Source organism: Dipodomys spectabilis, unplaced genomic scaffold, assembly GCF_019054845.1.
Source record: "Dipodomys spectabilis isolate Male_0828 unplaced genomic scaffold, ASM1905484v1 ptg000141l, whole genome shotgun sequence".
NCBI classification, from domain to species: Eukaryota; Metazoa; Chordata; class Mammalia; order Rodentia; family Heteromyidae; genus Dipodomys; species Dipodomys spectabilis.
Genome location: NW_024870818.1, coordinates 5979598 through 6004894, shown reverse-complemented (window position 1 = coordinate 6004894; position 25297 = coordinate 5979598). Strand labels below are relative to the sequence as shown.

Genomic DNA, 25297 nt, shown 5'->3' with positions numbered 1-25297 from the left:
CAGTAAGGGTTGGATGACACAATGCACATGAAAGCAGTGTACAAATAAGGTAGAACGCTATTATTTATGATGAATAAGCAGGATGGAGTCCAGATGCCAATTACTTGCTATCTTTTCAATAGGTTGAGTAATCTAGCCAGAGGGTGAATGGTAAAATTTTCCCCACTTAGGTTCACAGCCAATATGTAAATCTATGACACACAGGTGTCTGGGTTCTATTATTTATAAGACTATTTTTATATGCTATTTTGTTTCCAATTCTCTTCTGGATCCCTCAGCAGAAGAAAAACAAATTGAGAAAAGTTGTTGGCAAATTAACTAGGCCAAAAGGAATTTTTAATCACCTGTTTGTGGACCTCATTTACTTACTTGTGTCCCTAATTTGTAAGGTACAGGGTAATACTATGATTACAATGGCCTAGTGGATGTGAACCTCTTTCTTCCTATCATTTTACCCATTTGTAAAATCTGCCCCAAATATAAGCTCTAAAGAAGTTTTATGTCTGTTTGCTTGTCTGCATTAAGATGTATTTGCTGAAGGTTTAAGAACCTAAAATTCGAATCTTTAATAAGCAACTACTGACATTTATCACTTCCTGTAGGATTTACCACTCAGACAGTGATGTTATCTTTTTTGAACTAAATTAAAAGACAAATTCAAATCCTGCCTGGTAGCTACCAAAAGCATATATTTGAAAAACGGGACTCAGAGTGCCATATTATGCATTATTTAATGGTATGCAAATTATAAGTCAGACAGTTAGGAAACCCACACTTCAGCGTTAATAAACAGCAATACTACTACTGCATTAATTATGATATCACTATGATTTATTCTCAAGTTTTGCATGTTGATTCTCCTTGAAAATGTATGCCATCTGATAAGCAATAACCTAGCTTCCCTCTGACACAGCCTACTCATTCCTCAAATGGGTCTCTCTTGTACCCTCCCAATGGGCATCTGCAGGAAATGGGTATAGAAATACTGTCCTAAGCAGCCGCATTGTCTTAGGAACATTAAAAATTAAAGAACAAGCAAACACCACCTAAAGCTCCAACATTTATTGTGTCAATGTTAAGCACACTTTTTAAAAGACAACATAGAATGTATAGAAACAAGGGGTCAGGAGGGGGGCTCATGCTCATTTCCACAATACGAGTAATTAGGTTAGCTGGTTTTAAAAGGGCAGGACATCGCTCGGGACAGCAATGGTCCGAGGACCCTCTGTATGGGATTGATTCACTGTTCCAAGGTGGATCTGTTTTTTTTGTTTTTACTTTTTATTAAAAAATATAAATAAAATGGCACTGCAGGCCCAGGCTGGAAGGACTCGGCAGGATTCTTGTCTTCGCACAACGGCTTCTTGGAGGCTACTGTCAGAAAACATCACAAACTAGCAGGATGACAAACCACGCTGAGGTCGGCTGGGCGGCATGTGTCCACCCCGCCCCGGGGGTGGGGGGTGGGGGGAGGGCTTCAAATTTTCTCAGAACTTAAGGGCTCTCGAGCTTCCATCCGAAAACTGCCACACATCTTGAGCTCTCTGGGTACTACGCCGAATGGGGGTGTGTGAAGAACCTAGAAAGAGGTTGGAGATAGAAAAAGAAGGAGGGGGGGAGAAAAAGTACAGGTGTGACTTGGCCCAGTGATTTGTTTTTTTCTGTTCTCTCCCTAGCTTTTATTAAAATTATGACAAATCAACCACAGATTGAGCCACTGGCATGATTACAAAAACCATCTCCCCTCCCCAGATATCTGCCTTCTGAGTGGCTTCCCCATGCCACCCCCACCTTATATTCATTCCCCAGGAGACCACCCCCCAACACCCCATTATATGATAGTCCTAGAAACTTGGGACACACCTGGAAGGAAACACTTTTCCTTATGACTGAGAAAACTTAGTAGGAAACAATCCTTTGGTTGAGGAGAGCGGGAAAGGGAGGAGGGAAGGGGGACATTTTCTTAAAATAATAATAAAATTATAAAGGAACAAAAAAATCAAAATTGATGTAAAAGCAGCACAACAAAAACATGAAATGTCATCAAGGTTCAACGTCAAAGCAGCCAACGATTTACAAAAGGCGAACAAATCTCAGAAGAGAAAATCAGAACCCAAAGTAGTTGCTCTCAAATTGCACCCCAAACTGCCTGTAGTTTCTTTCAAGCATGCAGGATTTGTTTGTTTTTTCTTTTCTTTTCTTTCTTTTCTTTCTTTTTTGTCTGTCAGGGGGGAAGGCAATGGCGAAGGAAAGAAGGGAGGTTATTTTCCTCTGGGTTTCCTCCCTTGCCGTGTGTGGACAGTGACTTGAAGCAGCACAACTGCGAGTCCGGATGTGTCCAGGAGGGCTACACAGTGGCATTCCAGGCCTTGTTGCCATGGCGACCCAAAGCAAGGGCCTGGGGCCTCCTCTCCCCTGACTCCATGGGGCAGGAGGCTTGGGGTCTGGAGCTCAGCTGCTCTCATGAATTCTTCCCCTCCCCCCCACTGAGCAGTGGAGACCTGGACTGAGGGACCTGCTGTATCCAGGTGGGCTCTGGGAAATCCTATTCCCAGTACAGCTCTAACTGTCCTTGAGTTCCCTTAACTGATAACCCAACCACCACCAAACCCCTTTGTCTGTATCACTATGGATATGTAAAGCCATAACAAAGTATAGCATGGACATGTATCACATCTGTGGTTATTTTAAAGCACAGTCCCCTAGGAGTCTGGGGGTACCTGCTTTAAGAAAACCCTTTAGGGAAATTATTTAATTTGCCTTTTCTGCTGTCTCTGTGAAAGATCTAATAGATATATGTGCGTCCCTCAAACAGTTTTTGCCACGTTACAGAAAGGAAAAACAGTATTTGAATCAATCATTGTGTTTGGCCAAGTTTAAATTCTTAAGTTCAGTGATTCTCATGACCCGTTATTGGTCTCCTTTCCCACTTGGGAGGAATTAACTGGATCCCATGATCACCGGCGATGACACTGGGAAAGAGAGAGAGAGAGAGAGAGAGAGAGAGAGAGAGAGGGAAGCAGGCCTGTCCCCCTGAAGGCTGATTCCCTGGCCATGTGCTGCAGTAAATGGAACAGCGGGGCTAATGGGGGAACAAGGTGCCAGCAAGTAGAAGTGCGCAGTCAACCACCGTGTCTATAGTTTGTAGCTGTAGCAGCCCTGGAGTAAATGTGTCTGTGTTCTAGTGTCCATTTCTCCAAAAATGGCCTCATTTATTCTCCACTGGGAAGGCCCCTGGGCCTCAGGAGGCACTTAGGAAAATTTGCTAAGTGGCTCATGCCTTTTAAAAGCAATTTTTTCAAAAACAGTATTCCCAAGCAGGTTGAAAGAACACTGCCAACCCCATCCTCTTATCAGCAAAATCCCCAGTTTGTTTGTTGTGTTTTTTAAGGAAGTTGTCTTTAAAAACCAAATTGGAAGGCTATATTCGTAAATAGGCTAGGCCGAGGGGCTATGGGGTGTCATTCTTAGTGAAGAACAAGCAACAGTCATCAACAAGTGTGTGTGTGTGTGTGTGTGTGTGTGTGTGTGTGTGTGTGAGAGAGAGAGAGAGAGAGAGAGAGAGAGAGAGAGAGGGAGAAGAGGTTATTCTGTTTCCTCCCTCACTATGTGAGAAAAGTGTTTAAAGCCGGACAAGACAGACCCTGCAGCTTCCCAGATCCTTTTCAGGATGGCCCCAAATAAGCCCAGTACCTTTCGGCAAACTTTCAGTGTCTGTGAATAAACCACTTCATTTCCTGATTTCTCCAGTTGAAATGCTAGCTAATTCACCCCTCCTCCTGTCCCTTTCTTTCAAATGCTCTCTTCAAGCATATGGACTTATTGCATATACAAAAAATGGTATTTAAACAAACAGTTCTATCCGCAGAATGTCCTGGGAAAAACTCTCAACTACTTCATAATTCCTGCCATGGCTGGTACACTTAAAGAACCACATTTACCCCACTTCTTAGCAACATTTAAAACATGTTCATTTCCATCCTTCTGTGGCCCCTAAACAAAAAGAGTTAACAAATGGGCTCGAGAAGGAGGCAGGACATTTTTGCTGGGAGAGTTTATGGGTTAAAATCTGTGATAGCATTTGCTATATTCATGTGTATTAAGATCTCAAAATAAAGATAAAAGTGAACCTCTTAAGCATCAATAAGTTCAAGTACATAGAGAACATTCTAGACTGTTAATAAAACTTAACTGAAAAATTTGGAGAAATACTGTTTTTTAGTCATTTCCTCACTTAAAAATGTATCAGGAATTCATCTTAATATGGGAAATGTTTCCATATTATTTTATACTCAGATTAAACTTCAGGGTTCAGGATATATAATATCACTTATAAGTCATATTCTGGCGGGCTAAGTTTCCATGGTTCTATTGTTCACTCAGCTCAGAGATATTTTATCAGCAGGCTTCAATAAGTCAGGAGACAAAGTAACCTGAAGAACCTGTCTCCCAATAAATTTATTTAACTTTGCACCATGTAAATCAAACATAATCTATGATTTATCACCAGATGGTTGCACCCCTCCCCATTCCCCATTTGATTTAAGAAATCTGAACATATAAGTATACCGTATCCCCCATTAATTCCGTCTGACAGGATGCAAAACCTAATTACACTAAGAGCATCATATAGTGAGAAATTAAAATGAATACTGTCTATAAAACCTACACAGCTATAATCAGAGCTCCTAATAAATGGGCAATAGGGGCACGTAGAAAGGCTACAGACATTTAATATAGTGTAGCACAAGTCACCATTTCTAAGACCAACATGGCCCCGGGTAATATTGGGATCCACCTCAAACAGCATATTGAATTCAGGTTTGAAGTAATCTAATCTAAAACACAGATAGCTTTTCTCCATTCACTCACAAACATTAAGTACACCATGCCCCATATCTCAGCTCCTATGCAATGTTCTCCAAATTCCTCTCTTAGTGAATTCCTCTGTTCCCCACCCAACTTGGCTTAAAAAAAAAAAGTAAAGTAAAACACCTACTTTCTCTATATTTTCAAAAGATAATAACTCTCCTTGCATCAGATAAAAAGCATTACATGAAAAGGCCACCTCACAGGCAGTAAAGCCTAAGAATTGAGCGACAAAATGCTACTACAAGAAGACAACGAACAGTTTTTGTTTTGTTTTTTTACAAAACTAAGAACAATGTCGGATCCATTCATCTACACTGGGCACAGGGAGACAGTATCACAGAGGCATGTGCTGTAATAAAGCAAATTGATGCTGTAACATGCAGAATTTATAAAACTGACAACACAGAGTTCTAAGGAGGGCTTTATAAAATAGAACTAACTTGCTTTTCAAGGCATTTCATAAATCTGTTGGTTGGTCAAAAGATAATTGAAGGATATCTCCAGCCTCATTTTTTGTCAGTCAGGTAAACTCTATAAAAACAATCTGTAGCATCTACATCCAGAGAATTTCCACAGGTAAACTATGATGCATCTCAGGGAATCAGTTCTAGATTCCAGAGACTTGGCTATGTCTGGCTACCCCTGATTGCTACTTTCTGGGTTTTGGTTGGTTGGTTGATTTTGTTTGTCTCCTTTTTCCATCCCTCCTTTTCTGTTGTTGTTTTCTTTCTTTCCTTTCTTTCTTTCTTTCTTTCTGTTTAATCAGATGCCTTTGTTTCTGGAGTTTTAGAGGTGAGAGGTGTGTTGTTTTTGTTTTGAGGAAAAGCTGAGGTACAGAAACTAAAGAGCTGATTTTGTTTTTTTAAAAAAAATGCTTTTACATTACATGCTAAGATAGGGTAATGATGGGAGAACTGAAAAGAACTTTTAGACAGTAAGAACAGCAACAATTCTAAAGGAAATAAAAGTTTAAGATGCTATCACCAGCAAGTCTTTCCCTTATATCTGAATGGATTTCTGTTAAGAGATGAAGAGAAAGTTTTGAATATCTGATGAAAATTATTTTAGAACTGTAAAGATTATAAGCTAGTTCCGTGGTTTGAGGTATGCCTATTTTAATATAGTAAGTACTTTATGTTCCTTTAGGGTATAATACACACATCAAAATACCCATACAAATCACTCTGAAAAAGACTGACTGGCCTTCTATTAAAACCTGCTATTTTCTTGGAAGTAATTTACAGAGTGTGTCAAATGAGGACACAGGAAGCTTACGTTGTGTACTTTAATTTTTTTTATTTTTTTCAATAAAGGGACAAAATGGGTGTATGAACAGGTTAATGCAGACAACTGCCAAAAAAACACAGACAGTGGTTTTTCCAATAGAACTTAACAAAGACCAGAAACAAATACAATAAAAAGCCAGGTTGTAATGACCTTTGGTCATCCAAATAAAAAAAAATAATAAAAACAGAGAAAAATAAAAGATCAAATTAAGTGCCTCTGTTTTGAACAGGGCACCTAAGCAATAATAAATAGTGACTCCCATAGTAAAAGATAAAATTTCAAGTTACGACAAACAGCTTTCATTACAGGAATAGAAAAGGCCAATAACAAAATATTCTGCATTGCCATTTACAAAAAAGTATTGACTAAAGCGGGCTTTTCTCTTTAATATGCTTTGCATATGAAATTCTTTCCAATCTAAATATAAAGCACCATTTAGTTTTTGGCAATGAAAAAAACTGCAAAACATTGGTTTTATTTTTTTTCCTTTTTTTTTTTCTTTCTTTCGTTTACTGCATATGAAGATAAGATGCTGGAATGTAGGGGGGATAGAAGGAAAAGGGGCAAGAAGCACACTACAGAACAAACCAACGTTATTAGCTTGCAGTACTGCATACAGTATGGCAGCAGGAAAAAGGAACAAAAAGGATATGTACAACCTCTATGACAGCCATCCGTGTGACATTCTAGCAGGCTCCCCCAAACTGCCATTATATGGCTTCTCATCTGTACAATGTCACACTTTTTTGTTTCTCTTTTTTTTTAAGCATACAAATAATTTGCACTATATTATCCTGCCAAATTAAAAAAATATACTGTGGCAGCCTGTCTTTTTTTTTTCCACTACCAAAAAAAAGGTACATTGATACCTTTTAAGAGAACAAGCAACAGTTAAAAATACAAGCTTCAATATAAATACTATAGTGCCTAACACTAGATGAACATTTAATTCAAATACCATTCTAGAAATACAGAAAAAAGACCATAAATGTGTTTTAGCATAGGAATCAACATGAGTGTGCATTTTCCTATATTTAAGTACTATATAATCTTAAACCTTTCCCCGGTGTATGGTTATTTTTTTTTTTTTTTTACAACCTGAAGAGCGGTGTGTAATCCAAGGCATAGAATTTCCACTACCATTTTTAAATGGATAACAAGTCTTGTAACACCACCAAGACAATGGAACCCTAAAATGTAGTTTCCCCCCTAAACATAATGAAGTGTTTTTTAAAAAAAATTTTTTCTTAACATTTATACTTAAAAAAGTTTTGTACAAAAAAAAATCCTTGCACTGTAGAAGCGAAAGCAATCATTCATTTCTATGTTAAGTGTATTCTGTTTCCATTCACAGCGCTTTGCAATGTTGCGTCCAAGTAAGTAAGCTCATTAGTCAAGTAAATGGCTGGCAGCGTTTTGTAAATTATTTTTTTATGCTCATCAATGAGATTGTGTTCAATTTTTTTCCAGCATTCTTGCAACTTTTCCCTTAAGTATAGACCTGTAAACTGGGAAAATTGTACAGTGCACTTCATTGTCCTATCTGAGCAAGGTTATTTTATACTCAACCTCTGTATCTCTGATTAGAGAAAAGATACAGGTATCACAGGCAGAGTCAAGTGCTATTTGAACACCAACTGGGGCAGATGCTAGCTTCATTTTTAAAAAATAAAAAAATAAAAAATAAAATAAAATAAAAACAATGAATCTTCTTCCATGTTAACACAAATAGCACACAGTGTATGGAAAAGAAATGAAGTACAACTTTTAGGGAACACAGACATATATACTGCTACTCTTTCTCTTCTTTTGTTTTTTTTTTTTTTTTAAAGAATGTCACATTTAAATGCAAGTCTTAAGAATTCATAGTTAATCATCATTGTATCAGTATTAGCTTATACACCTGTTCTAGTTTTAAAATGGCAAAGAGTACCACCTTGTGCTAAGAAATCACTTTTTTTCCTCTGTTCCCCTCTGTCAAACCTTCCTGTCAGCCTCTTCTTTTTAATATGGTATACAAGGTCTTACGCTTATCATTCGATTGTCCTCTTGACAACCAAGTGAATCTGGATCTATTTCTTTTAGTGCCAAAATATTTAAAAGATATTATTTAAAACAAATATCTTCATAAAATTAACTCCCTACTAATGTATTTCATCATATTCCAGGGCTTTTGCACATTACACATTCAATTTAATCATCATTAAAAAAAAATAAAACTTTGGGCAAAACAGCCCATTTCTTTTAAGCTCTCACCAGGAGCAAAGTAGCTTTTATACTGGTATAATCAGTTTTTGTTCACAAAGTTAAACTAAAGGGAAAATGATGATTAACTAGGACTTAATAGATCATATTTTTAGGTAGCCATTGTTGTGAGAAATACAATATAGAATTATTATATGCTAAGTCCTAAGGTTTATTACCTCACCCAATGCTGAATTCAGCTACGAGTTTATAACAAGTAGAAAGAACCATCAGTGTGGTTTTAATAGATCCAAGGCACTCATATTTTAAAACCAAATGATAGAATAAACTTGTTCTGTTTTTTGTTTCTGTTAATATGTCAATTCAAGGCCTTTTTTTCCCTTTCCAATTGATACATTTAACCCTTTAGAGACAGACATTTAGCTCATAGAGTTTTCTTTTTCAGTGCTATATATTCTGTCTATAGAGGATTAATCCAAAGACTGTTTTTCCTCCTCACGTTATAAAATAAAACTGTACATGATATGTATTACAGAATGTATGCAGCATGGTTTTTTTTCCCTCTCTCTCTCTCTCTCTCTCTTTTCTCTCAGAACGGAACTGGAAACAGCAACATGTTTGCTCAGCAATGAATTAGGGACAATTTAAAATAGCCATAACATACCATACATGCTGTCTAAGCTTAAAAAAAAAAACATACACAACATGTAAATTATTGCACAAGAGAAAGGCTCAAAGTTTGCGTAAAATGCAATAGTATTGCCCCATACAGATCATGCATTCAAATGGTGAGAACATAAAGGGGGGGAGGGGGGAAAGAAAAAGGAAAAGGAAAAAGAAAAAGAAGAAAAAGAAAAAAAAAACAGGTGTGCTGGTGACAAGCACTCTCATAATCTTAGCTTTCCTTACTTCTGTTTGTTGTTTGTTTGTTTGTTTAAATCACATGGGACTAGAAAAAAATCCTACAGGGAGTGGGGTTGGAGGACTATGGGGAAGGAGGGGTGAAAGGGGGCTTGTCAGGTGGGGCCGAGGGGGAGGAATATTAATATACCTCTATTCCGTTTTTATATCATTATTCAACACTCGATCACTGTGCCATTTTTTCATGTGTTTCTCCAGGGTACTGTACACGCTAAAAGGCATCTTACAAATTTCACATTTGTAAACGTCCTTCCCCACCTGGCCATGCGTTTTCATGTGCCTGGTGAGCTTGCTACTCTGGGCACAGGCATAGTTGCACAGCTCGCATTTATAAGGCCTTTCGCCCGTGTGGCTTCTCCTGTGGACAGTGAGATTGCTACAGTTCTTGAAGACTTTCCCACAGTACTCACAAGTGTCGCTGCGTCTGCCCTCTTTTGAGCTGGGCCTGCCCGGGCCCGGACCACTAATATGGGGCGTGCTCCCTCCACTTCCCGTGCCGCTGCGCCCCGAGATCCCTCCGTCCAGCTCCCCGGGCGGCGTGGAGAAGCGCAAGCTCCCATTCTCCGAGGAATGCTCCGACGAGGAGGCAAAAGGCGATTGTCTGGAGTCTCCAAAGCTAAGGAAGGGATCCTTGAGCTGCCTGGAGGCCGCGTAGCCCGCGAGCCACTGGGAGTACACGTTCTCCGTGTTGGGCATCGCGGCGGGGGGCAGATCGAACTCCTTCTCCAGCTTGATGCGCTTGGAGAAGGGGCTCAGCGAGCTGGGGCTGCCCAGCAGCAGCTTTTTGGACAGGCCCCCCGAGGCCGACTCGCCCGGGGAGCAGCCACGGCCGTTAACAGTGCCATCGTCTATGCGGTCCGACTCGCCGGCCACCGAGTCTTCGTCGCAAGTGTCCCTGTGGCTCTCGGCCTCGGCCAGGTGGCCGCGCTTATGCTTCTCGCCCAGGACCTGGTGGAAGGCCTCGCTGAAGTGCTGCATGGAGCTGAGCACCATGCCCTGCATGACGTCGGGCAGGGCGCGGCCCTCGTCGCCCACCACGCCCACCACGGCGCCCCGCGAGCTGTTCTCGTGGTGGCGCGCCGCCTCCAGGCTCAGCCCGAAGCCGTAGTCCACCCTCTCGCTCTCCGTCAGCTCCTCCTCCTCCTCTTCCTCCTCTTCTTCCTCTTCCTCGTCGTCCTCCTCTTCCTCCTCGTCCCCGTTCTCCGGGATCAGGTTGGGGTCGTTCTCGCTCTTGAACTTGGCCACCACGGACTTGAGCGCGCTGCTGGCGCTGCCCACCAGGTCGCTGGTGCCGGGTTCCGGGGAGCTGGCGGTGGAGAGGCCATCGTCAGACTTGACCGTCATGGGGGACGACTTGTGCATGTGCGTCTTCATGTGGCGCTTCAGCTTGCTGGCCTGCGTGCACGCGTGGTCGCACAGGTTGCACTTGTAGGGCTTCTCGCCCGTGTGGCTGCGCCGGTGCACCACCAGGTTGCTCTGAAATTTGAACGTCTTGCCGCAGAACTCACAGGACTTGGACTTGACCGGGGGCTGGGAGGGAGGAGGGGCAGATTGTAGAGGAGGGAGGGGGGGCGTCGCCAGGAAGGGCGGCTTGCTACCTGGCTGGAATGGTTGCAGTAACCTTTGCATAGGGCTGGGCCGGCCTGGGGACAGCGGTGGGCTAGACGTGTTCCCTGCCAGCTCTCTAAGTCTCCTAGAGAAATCCATGGCGGGAGGCTCCATAGCCATTGGATTCAACCGCAGCACCCTGTCAAAGGCACTCGGGTGATGGGTGGCCAGGGCCATCTCTTCCGCCCCCAGGCGCTCTATGCGGTGGGGGTCCAAGTGATGTCTCGGTGGTGGACTAAACAGGGGGGGAGTGGGTGGAAAGCGCCCTTCGGCCAGGCCGGAAGCCTCTCTCGATACTGATCCTGGTATTCTTAGCAGGTTAAAGGGGTTATTGTCTGCAATATGAATCCCATGGAGAGGTGGCTGGGAAGGACATTCTGCACCTAGTCCTGAAGGGATACCAACCCGCGGGGTCAGGGGACTTCCGTGTTCGCTTTCTAAGTAGATTCTTAATCCATGAGTGTTCTGTGCGTGTTGCAAGAGAAACCATGCACTGGTGAATGGCTGTTTGCAAGTTGTACATGTGTAGCTGCTGGGCTCATCCTTACCTGCAAAATAATACAACACCAACATCAATGTTTAATCACGCAGGTGGACATCAGCAGCTGCTTATTCATGTTCTACTTCCAGCTTTCCCCGCCCCCCCTCCCCCACCCATCAACTTCTCACGTAGCTACCTGGCACCTCTGGTGGTTGCTACCCAATGAGTATGTGTCAGACTAGTTTTCCTGCCATTAAACTCGGTTCTGAGGATTCTGTATCCAAGCCCCAACCAGAAAACATCCTGGCCATTTCAAGCTCTGGGATGAGAGAGAAACTTCGTACTTGGGACCTGAGTCTTCTGAACATTTTGAGTTCATCCGTTGTGAATCGGGACAAACCACTTCATCCCTGCAGGCCATTCCTCATCTGTTAGCTAAGGGACCTGGACAGGCAAACTCACTTTCTAAATCCTATCGACCCACTCTCTTCTTCCTGAGGTGGGAGGTGAACTTCCTAACTAGACAATCATTCCACAGAAACATCAAAAATTAAGAATAAGGAGATCAACTCAACTACAATTCGCCATGAATCTACAGAGGCTTAACCTGAAAACACTAAATGTGGAAATCATTAAAATGAGAAGGGACCAAAAACATTCTTCAGTGGGAGAGAGACTAGCAAAATTCTCATATCCTGCCACATGCATGAGTTCTAAATTTGGAGTCCATAACAACTTACAAGGACACCCATGTCTAATCTCAAAGGATGTTGTGAAACATCTCAAAAAGAAAATGGAATTCAGAGTTAACCAAAAGGCCGTATGAAATCCCGAGGAACTGTCCCCCAGTGCAACAAACACAAGCCTAGAGAAGTTAGTTAGGAGTGGGTGGTGCCAACTTCAGCAGACACAGTATTCGGGCTGCAGGAACAGTTAAGGCAGCCAGCAAGCACCATGACAGGCAGCAGGCTGAGCAATGCTACCCTAGCCTCCTCCTCATTATTTTGAGAGGCTAACAACGTGAACCAAATTATACAACATCCTGCGCCCTCGGCTGAGACTCGGCTCCAGTTGAGAAAGAAACAGAAAGATACAGTTCAGCTAGTCGACTCTTTGGCCAGTAGCCAAGCCGTCTGGAGAGGGGCCCTGCTTAAGTCACATTATTTCTCTCTTGCTGAAAAGAACCCGAGAGTGGTAAAATGCCACGTTGGCAAAGAGGGGGCCAGCTTGACTTTACGAAATCATTCATTTCTGAAGATAGCTAAATTGCAACATATATGTTTTATATACATATATTTACTCCATCTACATGAAGTCACTAACCAACAGTTTACTAGTCAAACTCGAGCCTTTAAAAGGGCACAAGTGATAGTAGCCCAGGGACAAGGATGCGAAAAGATAATGGCCCTAAGGTTAAAAGAAAAGAAAAGGCTTAAAATGTAACTGAGAAATAAACTTTCTCCCTCCTTTAAGAGGGGCTGGCGGTGTTGCTCAAGCCCCCAGCTAGCTTTGTCAGTAAGTGGTTTAAAATGACAAAATTCACCAGGGAGCTAAAGAGTGGGAATGTGGAATCAATTGTATGATTCCTCCATTGAGCATGTCAGAAAGAGAAGCTGGCAGGGGCTTCTCAGAAGCCCTTTACACTCACACTCCAAAATAAGCCAGCCTCACTGCAGTACTAGTCTAAATTATGGACTCCTGTTCTGACCTTGTATTTTACAAAGCATTCATAATCTCACTCAATACACCCCACTCCTGGGTAAATCTCTTTAACACGATTAGATGATAAGATACCAAAATTAGGTTTGAAACATTTGTCTAAGGTGGAAAGGGGAGGGGGGGATGAAAAGACAAAGATTTTTGAAGGAAAACACTGACATCGACATTATGATCACATTATCTGCCTATTTTTGTTTTCCTCCCCTCCCTCTTCAAAGGGAAATAAAAAGCTTCATTGAGAGTATTTTCATAATTTTGTTGTTGTTGTTGTTGAACAATAACTTGGGTCCAAAATAGGCCTGCTTCCATGCTTCCATGTCATGACCCTCTGTGGCTTTTTTCCTTTGCCTTCCTAGGTTATCACCATATATTTTGCCTGACAATCAGAATTAGATGAGTAAAAAGGAAATTTGTCAGCTGAGGCCAATCCTCAACACTTTCATCATTCCAAATGCCTTAAAATAATATTTTACCCTTATAATCTTTTCTGGAAACTCAGGACTGTAGCCACAATTAGCGACTCTGGCTTCTCTTGTGCCACGATTCGGCCACTGATAAATGCCGAAATCTGTGGCACATGAGACTGCATCAAGAATCCCATTTGCTTCCTTTCCACAAAGCTTAAACAAGATAAGTCCATTTTATTTTGCTGCCCGAGCCTCCTAAAAAAAATTTTTCTCAGAGGCAGTTATGTGATTATGCTACAGTATGTTAACACTCTGATGGTATCTGTCCCCCTTCATACATCAGGTCAGGGAAAATGGCATTTTATCTTATAATGAGCACACAACATACAGTTCTCACTATCGCATTTTAGTATTCCCGTCAACTAAATATTCTAGATCATGAGGGCAGCTAGTGTAATCATAATGTCAATGAGAAGGGCTGTTACGATTGAGACTAAAGATTACATGGAAAGAGCTGCTTTGAAACTGGTAATTATTACCAGTCCACTAATAGCAAATGATGCATTACAATTTCACCATATAATCTGTATTTCACTTGGCTCATGCCGGTGCACCATATTATATTACAGTGCTCACAGATTGGAAATTCCTAAACTGCACTCATCAATAAATGTGTTACTTGCCATAATTGGTGAAATTACTTTGTTCATAACATCTTGGATGGTTTAGAAAGACCAGAATTGATTTCCTGGGTGGCAAAATTAGGGCTACATTGATTTATTGACATGTAAAATATAATAATATTCTTCATTTACTCTGATGAAAATCAACTTCTCAATTTGAGAGCCTCATTGGGCATTCACCAGGATTGTTCTGATTTAAAGCAATAATCTGAGACCTGGGCCTCAAGCATAAGGAATCGGAGGCACTAGAAGGGTTAAAAGCAGTTGTTGCCCACCTTACTGGGATTTGTCTTATTTCATTTTCTCTTATGAGAGGAAATGACTTCCATACCTAGTGTGTCACCAATGTAAAAAAAAAGTCATGTGACTAGTACCTCCAAATATGGAAGAACAAGGAGGTCTAAGGCTGGAAATCCCAGCTCTGTAGTTTACTAGCTTGTGACTCTGAGATTGTCATTTAATTTCCCTAAACCTTAGGATTCCTATCTGTAAAATAAGCATAAAAACAGCACCTTCAAAGAATTGTGAGGGTCAGGTGACAGATGCATATAAAAACCCTGCATAAACTATTAGGTCCAACACACATGTGCATTTTCATTACTACCAGGCGTGATTAATTACTGAGGGTCATCACTAACCACATCACATGCCCAGCAAGGCTTGGAGAGAAGGTCCAAGGCAGGACTCACCCCAGGCTCTGGTTAGAGAAGGTAGAATGGAAAGGGAGGAGATATTAAGTCATTGTTCTCAGTTTCACTATCCAGGGGCTCCCTAAGCTAAGGGCTCTGAAAGCCTAGAGCAGCTGGTCAATGCAGCTGAAGAGGGAGGGCAGGTGGAGATTGGCTTTGTCCTAGAGCTTTCTGGAATCCTACTGCTCATTTCCACATACCTTCCTCTGGTCACTCCTAAACTGGTCTTGCCAGCCTGGACATCAGCAAATTATGTACTATGTGGATAGGGAGGAAAGAATAGGAGTTCTCTATCAGGGTCCCACTTTCCCACCCATCCTATCAACTCCTTGTCCTCAGGAAAACTAAGCCCAAGAGAGAAGGCAAAACTGTTTGCCTGATCCATAGATCTGGGCTCCTCAGCTCCACCCTCCTCTCCAGTGCCTCACTCCCTCATCTCCCTTCCCTCCTGTGTAGCTCTGTAGCTCAGTTCCCACAGCCAAATGCAGGCCCCAGGCACCCCCAACAAAAGGAGGTGAGTACTCCCCCACCCAAACAGCAAGTAGGGACTGGAATCTGTGAGGCCAACTCCCTAAACTCTGCAGTCTGTGACCTAACCTAGGCTCAGTCCCAACCAGGAAGAGGGGGCAGATGAGGTGCTTTAACCCCTGCACCACCCAGCCCTCAGGACCCAAGGGCTTGTGAAACTCCTACAATAACTCTTTGTTACCTAGGATTACCTAGGAGTTAATGAAAATAAACAACTGGTTTTGAATTTGGTTTCAGGGTGCACCACCTGCCCTGAAAACAACAGTCCACAATATGAATAAGGCTACTTTCCCTCCCGTATTTTTTTAAGGCCCCTTTCATAGCTTAACTCTTCCAGCTTTCTATTACTCTTCCCCTTCCCATGGCAGGTTATTTTTCATTTACTTTCAAAAATCAAAACTAGATGTCACACATCCTTTTATCTTGAACCTGCTTTTTTTGTGTTTGGGGTAGAAAGAGTCCCTCCCTCTAACATATTAGCTATGTGTGATTCATACCATGTGTTTCAACAGAGAACAGCCCACTGAGTTACTTTCTAAAACAATATCTTGCAGAAGACATTCTTATAAACAAACAAATCTAAATTTCATAAAAAGGTCCCCCTTAGAATTTGGCATGAATAAGTAAATAGATAATGGTGTGGGAGTGGAATTTTTACACTTCAACTTCGATGCTCTGCTTTTTACCCCAAAACTAGAAGAAAAGCAAGCAGAGATTGTGTGTATGGGTGTATATATGCATATATATGCACATATATAATGCTCCATGTGTATATAAAAATATACACATGTGAATGCATATACAACATGCATTAGAATAACTCCAGAGTAATTATATACTGACTCCTTGTAATTCTGGCCTCTACTAAAGATGTATGTCATTCATTGCTGGGCATCAGTAGCTCATGCCCGCCTGTAATCCTAGCTACTCAGGAAGTTGAGATTTGAGGATTATGGTTCAAAGCCAGCCCGGGGCAGGAAAGTCCATGAGACTCATATCTCTGCTACCAAAAAACTGGAAGTGAAGCTATTGGTCAAATGTTAGGAGCCCAGTCTTGACTGAAAAAGCTAAGGAACAGCACCCAGGCTCTGAGCTCAAGCACTACTATCAGCACTAAAAAGTGGCAGCCTATATTGGTATATCCAGTCATCAGCCATGGAGCCAGAAAAGATTTTAAGGAGAAGATCCTCAGGGATGATGGTGCCATTAGCTCCAGGCCTCCAATGAGGAAAGAAAATGAAAAAGGAAAGGAAAAGTCATTCTCAGGGCTGAATGGGCCTGGGAATTGGGTGCCAAGAGAACGATGGAATAATACTGATGTGGTGCCAATCTATTTTGGAAGTAACTCCCTTCAGTACTTAAAAAGTTAAGGTAATTTCCAGAAACTCTCATCTCTAAACACATGGACATTTGTAGAAGAAAGAATGTTCAACTTACAAATACCCTGCGGGGCGTATTCTGCACTCATCCCAGGCGTGGGGATTAGAGCTCCGTGTGCAGATCGAGGGGAGGACAGGCCCCTCCAGTGCAGAAGTTTATCTGTGAAAGAAACCCAAAATCAAGTACTACAGCCATAAACAACGTGCATCATAAACCACAGGACATCACATTTCAATTCCATTAAAATAGATGAACATCATTACAACAGCCTTGCAGATAGTTAACAGGCCCAAGGCCTGAAACAAAAGAACAGTGGTGAGTTGTTTCCCACAGTTTTTGTTTTGTTTTTAATGTTGGTCTTTTTGGACAAAAGTGAAGGGGTCTCTTGTAGGGGGTTGTTCTTCATTTTTTATTTATTTGTTGTTACTTGATTATTGTCTTATTATAGGTGATGTAAAAATATCAAGGAGGAAATTAGTAATATTATGAAATGGTATTATCTGCAAGGCTGGTTTACAACTATATACATACATATATGAGTGTGTATGTTGGAGTGTGTGTGTGTGTGTGTGTGTGTGTGTGTGTGTGTGTGTGTGCAAGCCCAAGCCAAAAGAATATTAAAAAAAGAAGAAAGAAAGAAAGAAAAAGATTACTAGGAAATAAATGGGTTTGTGAACCATTTTTTTACAGGACACTCCAGCTCTGCTTTCTCCCTCCTACATCTTTCTTCCATAAGATTATCAAGAATTCTATCAATGGCCGGGCACCAGTGGCTCACACCTATAATCCTAGCTACTCAGGAAACTGAGATTTGAGGACTAAGGTTCAAAGCCAGCCCGGGGCAGGAAAGTCCATAAGATTCTTTTTAAAAATTTTTTCTTCTTTCTTAATATATATTTTTTATTGTAAAGATACTGTACAGAGTTTAACCACCAGGAAACAGGAAGTGACGCTGTGGCTCAAAGTGATACAGCACTAGCCTTGACCAAAACAGCTCAAGGACAGTGCCCAGGCCCTGAGTTCAAGCCCCACACTGACAAAATAAAAAGAAAAGAAAAGAAAAGGAAAAAGAAAAAAATTCTATTAATGGGTACCCAGTATAAGAATGCCTACTTAAAATACAATGCAGTAAAAAATGAAGATTAGACTCTGGAATTAAAATAACTTTGGCTAAGTCCTACCCTTGAGCATGAAGAATCATACCATTAATTGACAACAGCAGTACCCAGAACCAGAGCCTATTTTCCTCATTCTACTGCACACCTGGAGAGGTAATAAGACTTCTCTCAGTAAATAAATCCAGCAGTCAGTTAATCAACCACTTCTAGCATTGGGATTTTTGTAAGAAAGGAAATTTGGTTTGTGTAACTGGAGAATTGTTTGGTTTCTGTGGTATGTGTCTTGTTTTTCCAAATTCACCATCAGCTAACTAACCAGGGAGACATCACCCCTGGGATGGAACAGAGGACAGATGGAGTAGAAAACATCCCATGTGTTCTAGAGGTTTGGAGTTTGTATTAATCAGGGGAAGCAGGAAAGAAAAAAAAAAAAAAGGAGGTTCAACCCAGCCTGAGACCAGTTATGGAGATATTTCCTTCTCTCTGACCCCAGAAAAATATAAAACCACTGAATGAACCAACAGAAGTAAGAAGACTGGCCTCAAAAATTAAGTATGTCTGCTTTTGATGGCTTATATTAAATGAATTCAGGGCTGGGGATAAAAATCAACTACAGGTTTAGTCCTAGTTTTTAAGGAGAAACCTGAGAGTCGACTTCTATACTTGTTCCTATCTCAGCAAGTTTATTTGTTGCCAAGACTGAAATTCTTTTCTACGAGAAGCCACACAACTCAGGTATTCCTGGGACCCCCCCGCAACAAGCAACAAGGCCCTTGTATACTTGCTTGGGGGGAGTCTAATTTCAAACTCCTTGCCCCTTCCACTTACTCTGAGAAGAGACCCTGGGGTGCTTTCAGAAATGGAAGAGGACTGCAACAAGAAGGAGGGAACTGCTAGCTGGATTCTGTCTTATCCACTTTCATTATGTGCTGTTGGTAAACTAATTTACTGACCTGTTACCACAAAACAAACAGCTCAAAACAGCAGCCCAGATCCACAAGACAATGGTGAAGTTTCATTGACCAGAACATCTGCATATCTAGCATCATAGTTTATTTGGGGTTTTCCTTTTGAGTTGTAAAAATCCTTAGGGATTACCAAGTTTATATCTTAATTTTACAGATAGGAAAAGTGGGGCCTTGAAATGAATGATTTGTCCATGGCCAAGTAGATGATGAATCACAAAGGGAAGACCAGAGTTAGTTTCTCAACTCTATGTTCTTCCCTTGGACACCTGACTCCTCCTCTCTGCTATTCCTTCTGTGGTCTTTACTGCCCAAGAAGTGCCAATAAAGAGGGTTCTCTTCCTACCCACCTACTAGGCACACAACCTTCTAGGGAAGAGTCCAGTCCAGTGCAGCCACATGGAGGGAGGATTTCAAAAGTTCCCACTCAACAACTAGAAAACAGAGCCAACTCTGCATCCAAAACCTCCTGGCTTCAGTTTCATGGTTTTGTCCTCTATCTATACTTCCTGAGCTGAGCAGAACTGCTATCAATTGCTTAAAAAAAAAAAAGTACACTTGATCTTTGTGACAAAGATTGGGGAGAGTTGGGGGGGGGGGAGGAGGGGAGGAGGGAGAGGGGAAGACTGCATTTCTCTTCCTCCAGGAAAAGGGTCAAAGCCCAGCCAATTGGGAACCCGACTGATTCTGTCACTTCTTCTACTAAACATATCCTTAATATTCTCCTTGCTAAGAAGAATCGACATTCCCACAATAACTAGAAATGCTAAATTGTTAATAGTTTCCCTAGGGTTTAACTTCTTGCTATGATGCCTTCAATTATCTCATCACAGCTTAGGCAAAGTATCACAATTAATGCTTCTGAGCATCAAACTCGAGGAGCAGCTCTACTTTTCTGAGCTGAGAGGGGAAAAAGTGGTTGTGGATAAGGGCTGCTTTTCTTCCTATTGCTTCTGTTCTCTCTGCAGAGAGTGGCTCAGATCCAGGTGCTATGGCTCACTCTGTAATCCTAACTACTGAGGAGGTGGAGATCTAAGGATTGCAGTTCATAGCCAGCCAGGGCAAGAAAGTCCATGTGACTCTTATCTCCCATTAACCACCAAAAAAGTTGGAAGTGGAGTTGTGGCTCAAGTGGTAGAAGCCTTTAGGACAGTGCCCAGGCCCTGAGTTCAAGTCCTAACACTGACACAGAATGAGAGAGAGGGAAGGAGAGAGAAAGAGAGAAACAGAAAGGAAGAGATAGGTTCAATCACTGGCTGAGAAGTGGTGGTCTCTACAGCTGTACGGATTCTTTATTTCTTTGTTGGTACTCTCAGAGAAGTGGTTCCCAAAAGATGGACCCAGGCCAAGACCAGCATCATCTGGGAGTTGGATGGAAACACAAAATCTTAGGCCCTACTTTAGATAATGAGTCAAAAACTGCCGGTAGGTCAGGGAGTAGCAGTCTGTCTTAAATACATCTTGTAGGTAGTATGATATACAATCAAGTAAGGGTAGGTAAGAAAGCTGGAAACTTTGATGTTCCCTGGGCAGAGAGTCATGGGTGATGAGGCTGCCAGCCCTCTGCCAGGACCCACTTCCTTGAGGACTGGGATAACAAGGCTCAGCTCCCTCCCTGCCACATTCCATCTTCTGCCCTCCATCTGCCCATCACTGACACAGACAGGGAACAGGTGCAGACTCATGATCAAACAGGAAGCCCTCTTAGCACCAATTACTATTGGGAGAATGAGGAATACAGTGTCTCTTTGGAGATTGATTATGGCTTGAAAGATTGAACCTTTACACCCCTGAAAAAGAGTGCACACCCAAGGCAGGAGAATGAGCAAACAATTAGAGAAAGAAAGGTTTCACAATTAGCAATTCAGACTCATGGACTACAGACAACATCCAAACTAGCTAATGTCAGGCAGGCATACAGTCACTGCTTCTCTACAAGCTAAAAGGTTGACGCCTGCAGCTGTAGCATGCTGTAGAGAGTATAAATTGGGCTCTCAAATGTAACATGTTGCCAACATCTGAATCAGTCCTTCCAAATGCCTATGCTTCCTCAACTGAAGGTAATTCCACCTGCCCTGTTTCAGAAAGATCTCTTTAGACATAAGTGCACGTGGGGGTGTCAGAAAAGCCTTATGCATTATTAACTTGCAAACTTTCTTTATGGCTGCATAATAAAAGAGCGACTCTTACTTTTCAGATCTCATGAAAGCTCTGCACCGAATCAGGAAGGGGTTTGAGTTCATGTTATACATGGGTTACTTTACATTTCTATAAACATTGGGTACCAAAACTTTGGACACAGTGGGATATCCCAGAATTTAAGATCATTAAATCAAGTTTTTGGCTTCCACAAGAACACCTCAAAGATTCCTTAACGGTTAACCTGCTGTTTCTGCAACTAATCATTAGTTGTCTAATACAGCCACATGAGTGTCTAATAGGCAACAAGTGATACTGCTTGTCTCCCAGTGTGCCGAAACAATGAGGCACAAAGCGTTGTTGCCAACACACTAATGACTGCTTTGAAGCTCAGTTTTTAATCAAGTATAAAAATCCTAGAGCAATGGGCTGAGGATGTAGCTCAGTGGAAAAGTACTTGCCTGGCATTTCTGAGACCTGGGATTTGATCCCTACCATCAAAAATAAATAAACAAAACCTGGGCCTTTCCATAGGCATATATAGTTTACTGCTCACTAAAATCTTAAGCATAAATCTGTGATGCACACAGATATATCTACTTACATATGTTAAATATACATATACATACATATATAAATGTACATGTTTAGATTATGTGTCCACAAATGGTATTATCTTGTGAATCTTTAGCCTTGTCCTCATTTTGGACCTTAAAGAAGAGAATGGATGGTAAGTCACCAGGACCAAGAAGGGTCTTTTGGTGACAGGACAAATGAAGGGTATATACAGTCCCTTCCAGCTCCATAGTTTTCAAACTACCACCCTCCTCTTCCAATTAGGCACCTTCTAGACTACATTTAAAAATGTTTCCTGCATGTGAAGTTCCTTAAAGGAACCAATCCCAGCTCCAAATCCAGTCACTGGATTCAAGCCACCCAAATAACAACAGTGCAGCTAGTCTAGAAGCTTTTTTATCTAACTGGAAAGCAAATCCTCTGAAATGTCCTTTGTGGTCAGCCACTTTGAGCCCTTGACCCTGCGTTTACCTTGGCTTCCTTGGCTACCAGCACTCCTCTGAGAGCTTCTGACTTATCTCAGAGTATTCTAGAGCAAACATTAGCCATGCCTGTGTCTTGAGTTATGTCAATCCGGACTGAAAAATGTGCCAGTTTTGTCAATGAGAATAGAATTCCTAATTAACCTTCTGATAATTGTCAAAATCACATTCTCTTTTGTTCTAGAAATGAGCATTTATATGTCCATTTTTTTCCTTCTTTGCTTTTTTTTTTACCCTACCTATTTTGTCAAATAGAAATGCTATTTTAAAAAATACATTCTAGCCTTATGTGGTGGCACATACCAGAAATCTCAGCACTCAGGAAGGGAGGGATGGGAAGGATCTCAAGTTCAAGGCCAGCTTGAGCTATACAACAAGGTCTGTCTCAGAAAACAAAAGCTGAGGATATAGCTCCATGACAGCTTGCCTATCATACACAAAGACCTAGATTTGATCACCAATAATGAAAAAAAAAGAAAAAGAAGGAAGGAAGGAAGGAAGGAAGGAAGGAAGGAAGGAAGGAAGGAAGGAAGGAGGGAAGGAGGGAAGGAAGGAAGGAAAGAAAATTTTCTTCAAAAACAGAAGCAAGGATTCTAGATACCATACCACCATATTCCAGCATTTCTTTGCTGAAACTTGCTCACTATCTTTATATTTCTTGGTAGTTTACCAGTGATTTTAATTATTTCAGTCACTCATTTAAGTGCCTGCCACACACACACGCACATACACACACATACACACACACGTATATGCACATATCTCTCAGAACTATGATTATTCAAACAGGATACTAAGTTCACCTTTTAAGAGTTCTCATTCTAGGGCTTCTCTTGACAAGGGAAGGGGGAGTAATGACATCTTTCATGCCCCTTTATCTATAAAAATGCAAAAATTACAAGCCACCAATCTGTCAGGCCTAAACAAAATTTTGTGCAATCTGTGTCTTTAACATAAGCAAAGCATATAATTCAAAAAAAAGAAAGAAAGAAAAGCTTGCTTTTCTGAAGAATAACTAAACCAAAGACATTGTGTTCCATCTTGTGTTGAAATGCAGATTTCCCACTAAAAGGCAAATCCTTCATTTCAAAAGGTTGAATAGGATGGTACTTAAAAAAAGAATTCCAGCTGGTTAAATTTAGGGTGTTGAAAAAAGTTCACTCCAATAATATTTTTTGGCTCTGGGCCCAAAGTATTTTTACTTGATTGTGAATTAGATAAATTTTTATTACACTTTAAGCGTTTGCCTTAGAATGGTGAGGACTTATCGTGTAGACTAGAATGGCAGCTGCACAACAAGATAAATTGTCTTTGGCCAATTTTTGTGGTTGTTTTCTGTTTAACCATGTACCTTGCTATTCAAAAATGTGTGTGTGTCTTTGGAAAGCAGTATGGAGGTTCCTCAAAAGACTCCACATAGAGCTCCCCTATGACCCAGCAATCCCACTTTTGGGCATTTACCCAAATGATCACAAACAAGACCACACTAAAGCTACCAGCACAACTATGTTTATTGAAGCATTATTTACTATAACTAAGATATGGAACCAACCCAGATGCCCCTCAGTAGATGAATGGATTAAGAAAATGTAGTATATATACACAATAGAATTCTATGCCTCTATCAGAAAGAATGACATTGCCCCATTTATTAGGAAATGGAAAGGCTTGGAAAAAATTATATTAAGTGAAGTAAGCCAGGCCCAAAGAAACATAGGTCCCATGGTTTCCCTTATTTGCAATATCTAGTATATGTCTGAGTCAAGCAAAAAAGGTCAGATAAGGTGATGTTAGGGAAATGAACCCTAAGATATGTATTCAAATATTTTTTTTCTTTCATGCGATTGTTTCTAACACATTTATAAGATTATTTCTTTGTTGCTTTGTATGTCCCTCCCCCACGGTATAACCCCTGCTTTCACTTTATTTGATGTCGGTATAATTTGTGGAGGGGAAGGGGAAAAACAAATCGTTTAAATAGGGATACAGGTGGACCCATTGCAACAATGAGATATATAAGTCGTTATGTCGAAAATGAACTTTGGTGTGGGATGGGGGAGGATTGGGGGGCGGGGGAGGATGGGAAGGAATGGGAAGGGGAAACAAAGGAGGAGGCTACAATGCTTGATAAGAAATGTACTCATTATCTTGCCCAAGTAATTGTAACCCCTCTGTACAGTATTTTCACAATTAAAAAAAAGTCTTTAAAAAAAGTGTGTGTGTGTGTGTGTGTGTGTGTGTGTGTGTGTGTGTGTATGTGTGTGTGTTCTCCCAGGACAAATTCCCTTCATTCAATTTCTTCCATGCATTCATTCAACAAACATTTACTGAAAACCTACAGTATCCAAAACAATGGTCCAGTCATTGTGCATAAGGCTGGACAGATAAGGCTGGACAGAAATTACCCTATTCCAGCACAGAAAATGTGTTGTAAGAAAGGCACTGTGGAAATCCAAAGGAAAAACAATTATAGTGAGTCCTTGATATCTGTGGGGAGTTTCAGGACCCCCCTCAGATACCCAAGTCTACAGATGCTCAAGTCCTCAATGCGCAGCAGTATATTCTTGAATCATCTCTACATCATGACTCACAGTATATAAAGCAAGGCAAATATTTAAGTAAGTAAACCATTGTATTGTTCAGGAAATAATGACAAGAAAATGTCTGTACATGTTTCAGAAATATTTGAGAAGTATTTTCAATTCAAGGTTGGTTGAATCCTGAATACAGAATTGGCTACGCTCACCTTTTGAAGGGAGGACAGAGACCTCAGGAAGGTCACTAATGAGCTAAACTTGGAGAGCTAAGAGGAAAGCTTTCTAGACAGAAAGAAAAAGCAGTATGGATGCTTCTCAGAGAGAAGCAAAGCCCAGAGATCAGAGTAAAGGGGTCTCAACAAGCAATTATATTCAAATCAAGTATTGTACAGACATCTAGCCAGTTGAAAGCAGTGACTGTGGTCATCTAAGTAAGTCCTCTGGGGATTTTTACGAAGTCTTTAGCTTTTACAAGTTCATATTTTCAAATACCACATTTCTTAAAATAAGCAACACAGCCATGTGGACTATTGCAAAAATCATCTGTCCTGTTTTTTTTTTGCCCACCCCCCCCTTGAATTTTCCTTCCCCTGTTGTGTGGTGGGTGGTCTGCTAAGGCAGAATCCACTGTTTTATTCCTCTGAGTCAGACAAACAAGTGTTGATAGCCATGTTCTTCTTTGCAATACTGCCTCCCTGAC

The 25297-nt window shown here is 41.3% G+C and overlaps 1 protein-coding gene across 9 annotated transcripts in view; it reads right to left on the bottom strand.

Moving 5' to 3' along the window:
• Window positions 1-1047: 1047 nt before the first annotated feature.
• Bcl11a (BAF chromatin remodeling complex subunit BCL11A) overlaps window positions 1048-25297 on the bottom strand; it is a 100947-nt gene continuing 76697 nt past the window's right edge. For 4 of the 9 annotated variants that reach the window (XM_042691146.1, XM_042691147.1, XM_042691144.1 and 1 more), the window contains 2 exons: window positions 16838-16939; window positions 6149-11441 (listed from right to left, as the gene is read on the bottom strand). In XM_042691146.1, coding sequence (XP_042547080.1) covers window positions 9418-11441; window positions 16838-16939 — 2126 coding nt within the window. In that variant the 3' untranslated portion in view covers window positions 6149-9417. Of the gene's footprint in view, window positions 1580-6148; window positions 11442-16837; window positions 16940-25297 lie in introns of those variants that run through there. The other 5 variants (XM_042691151.1, XM_042691152.1, XM_042691148.1 and 2 more) reach the window with 4 other exon arrangements.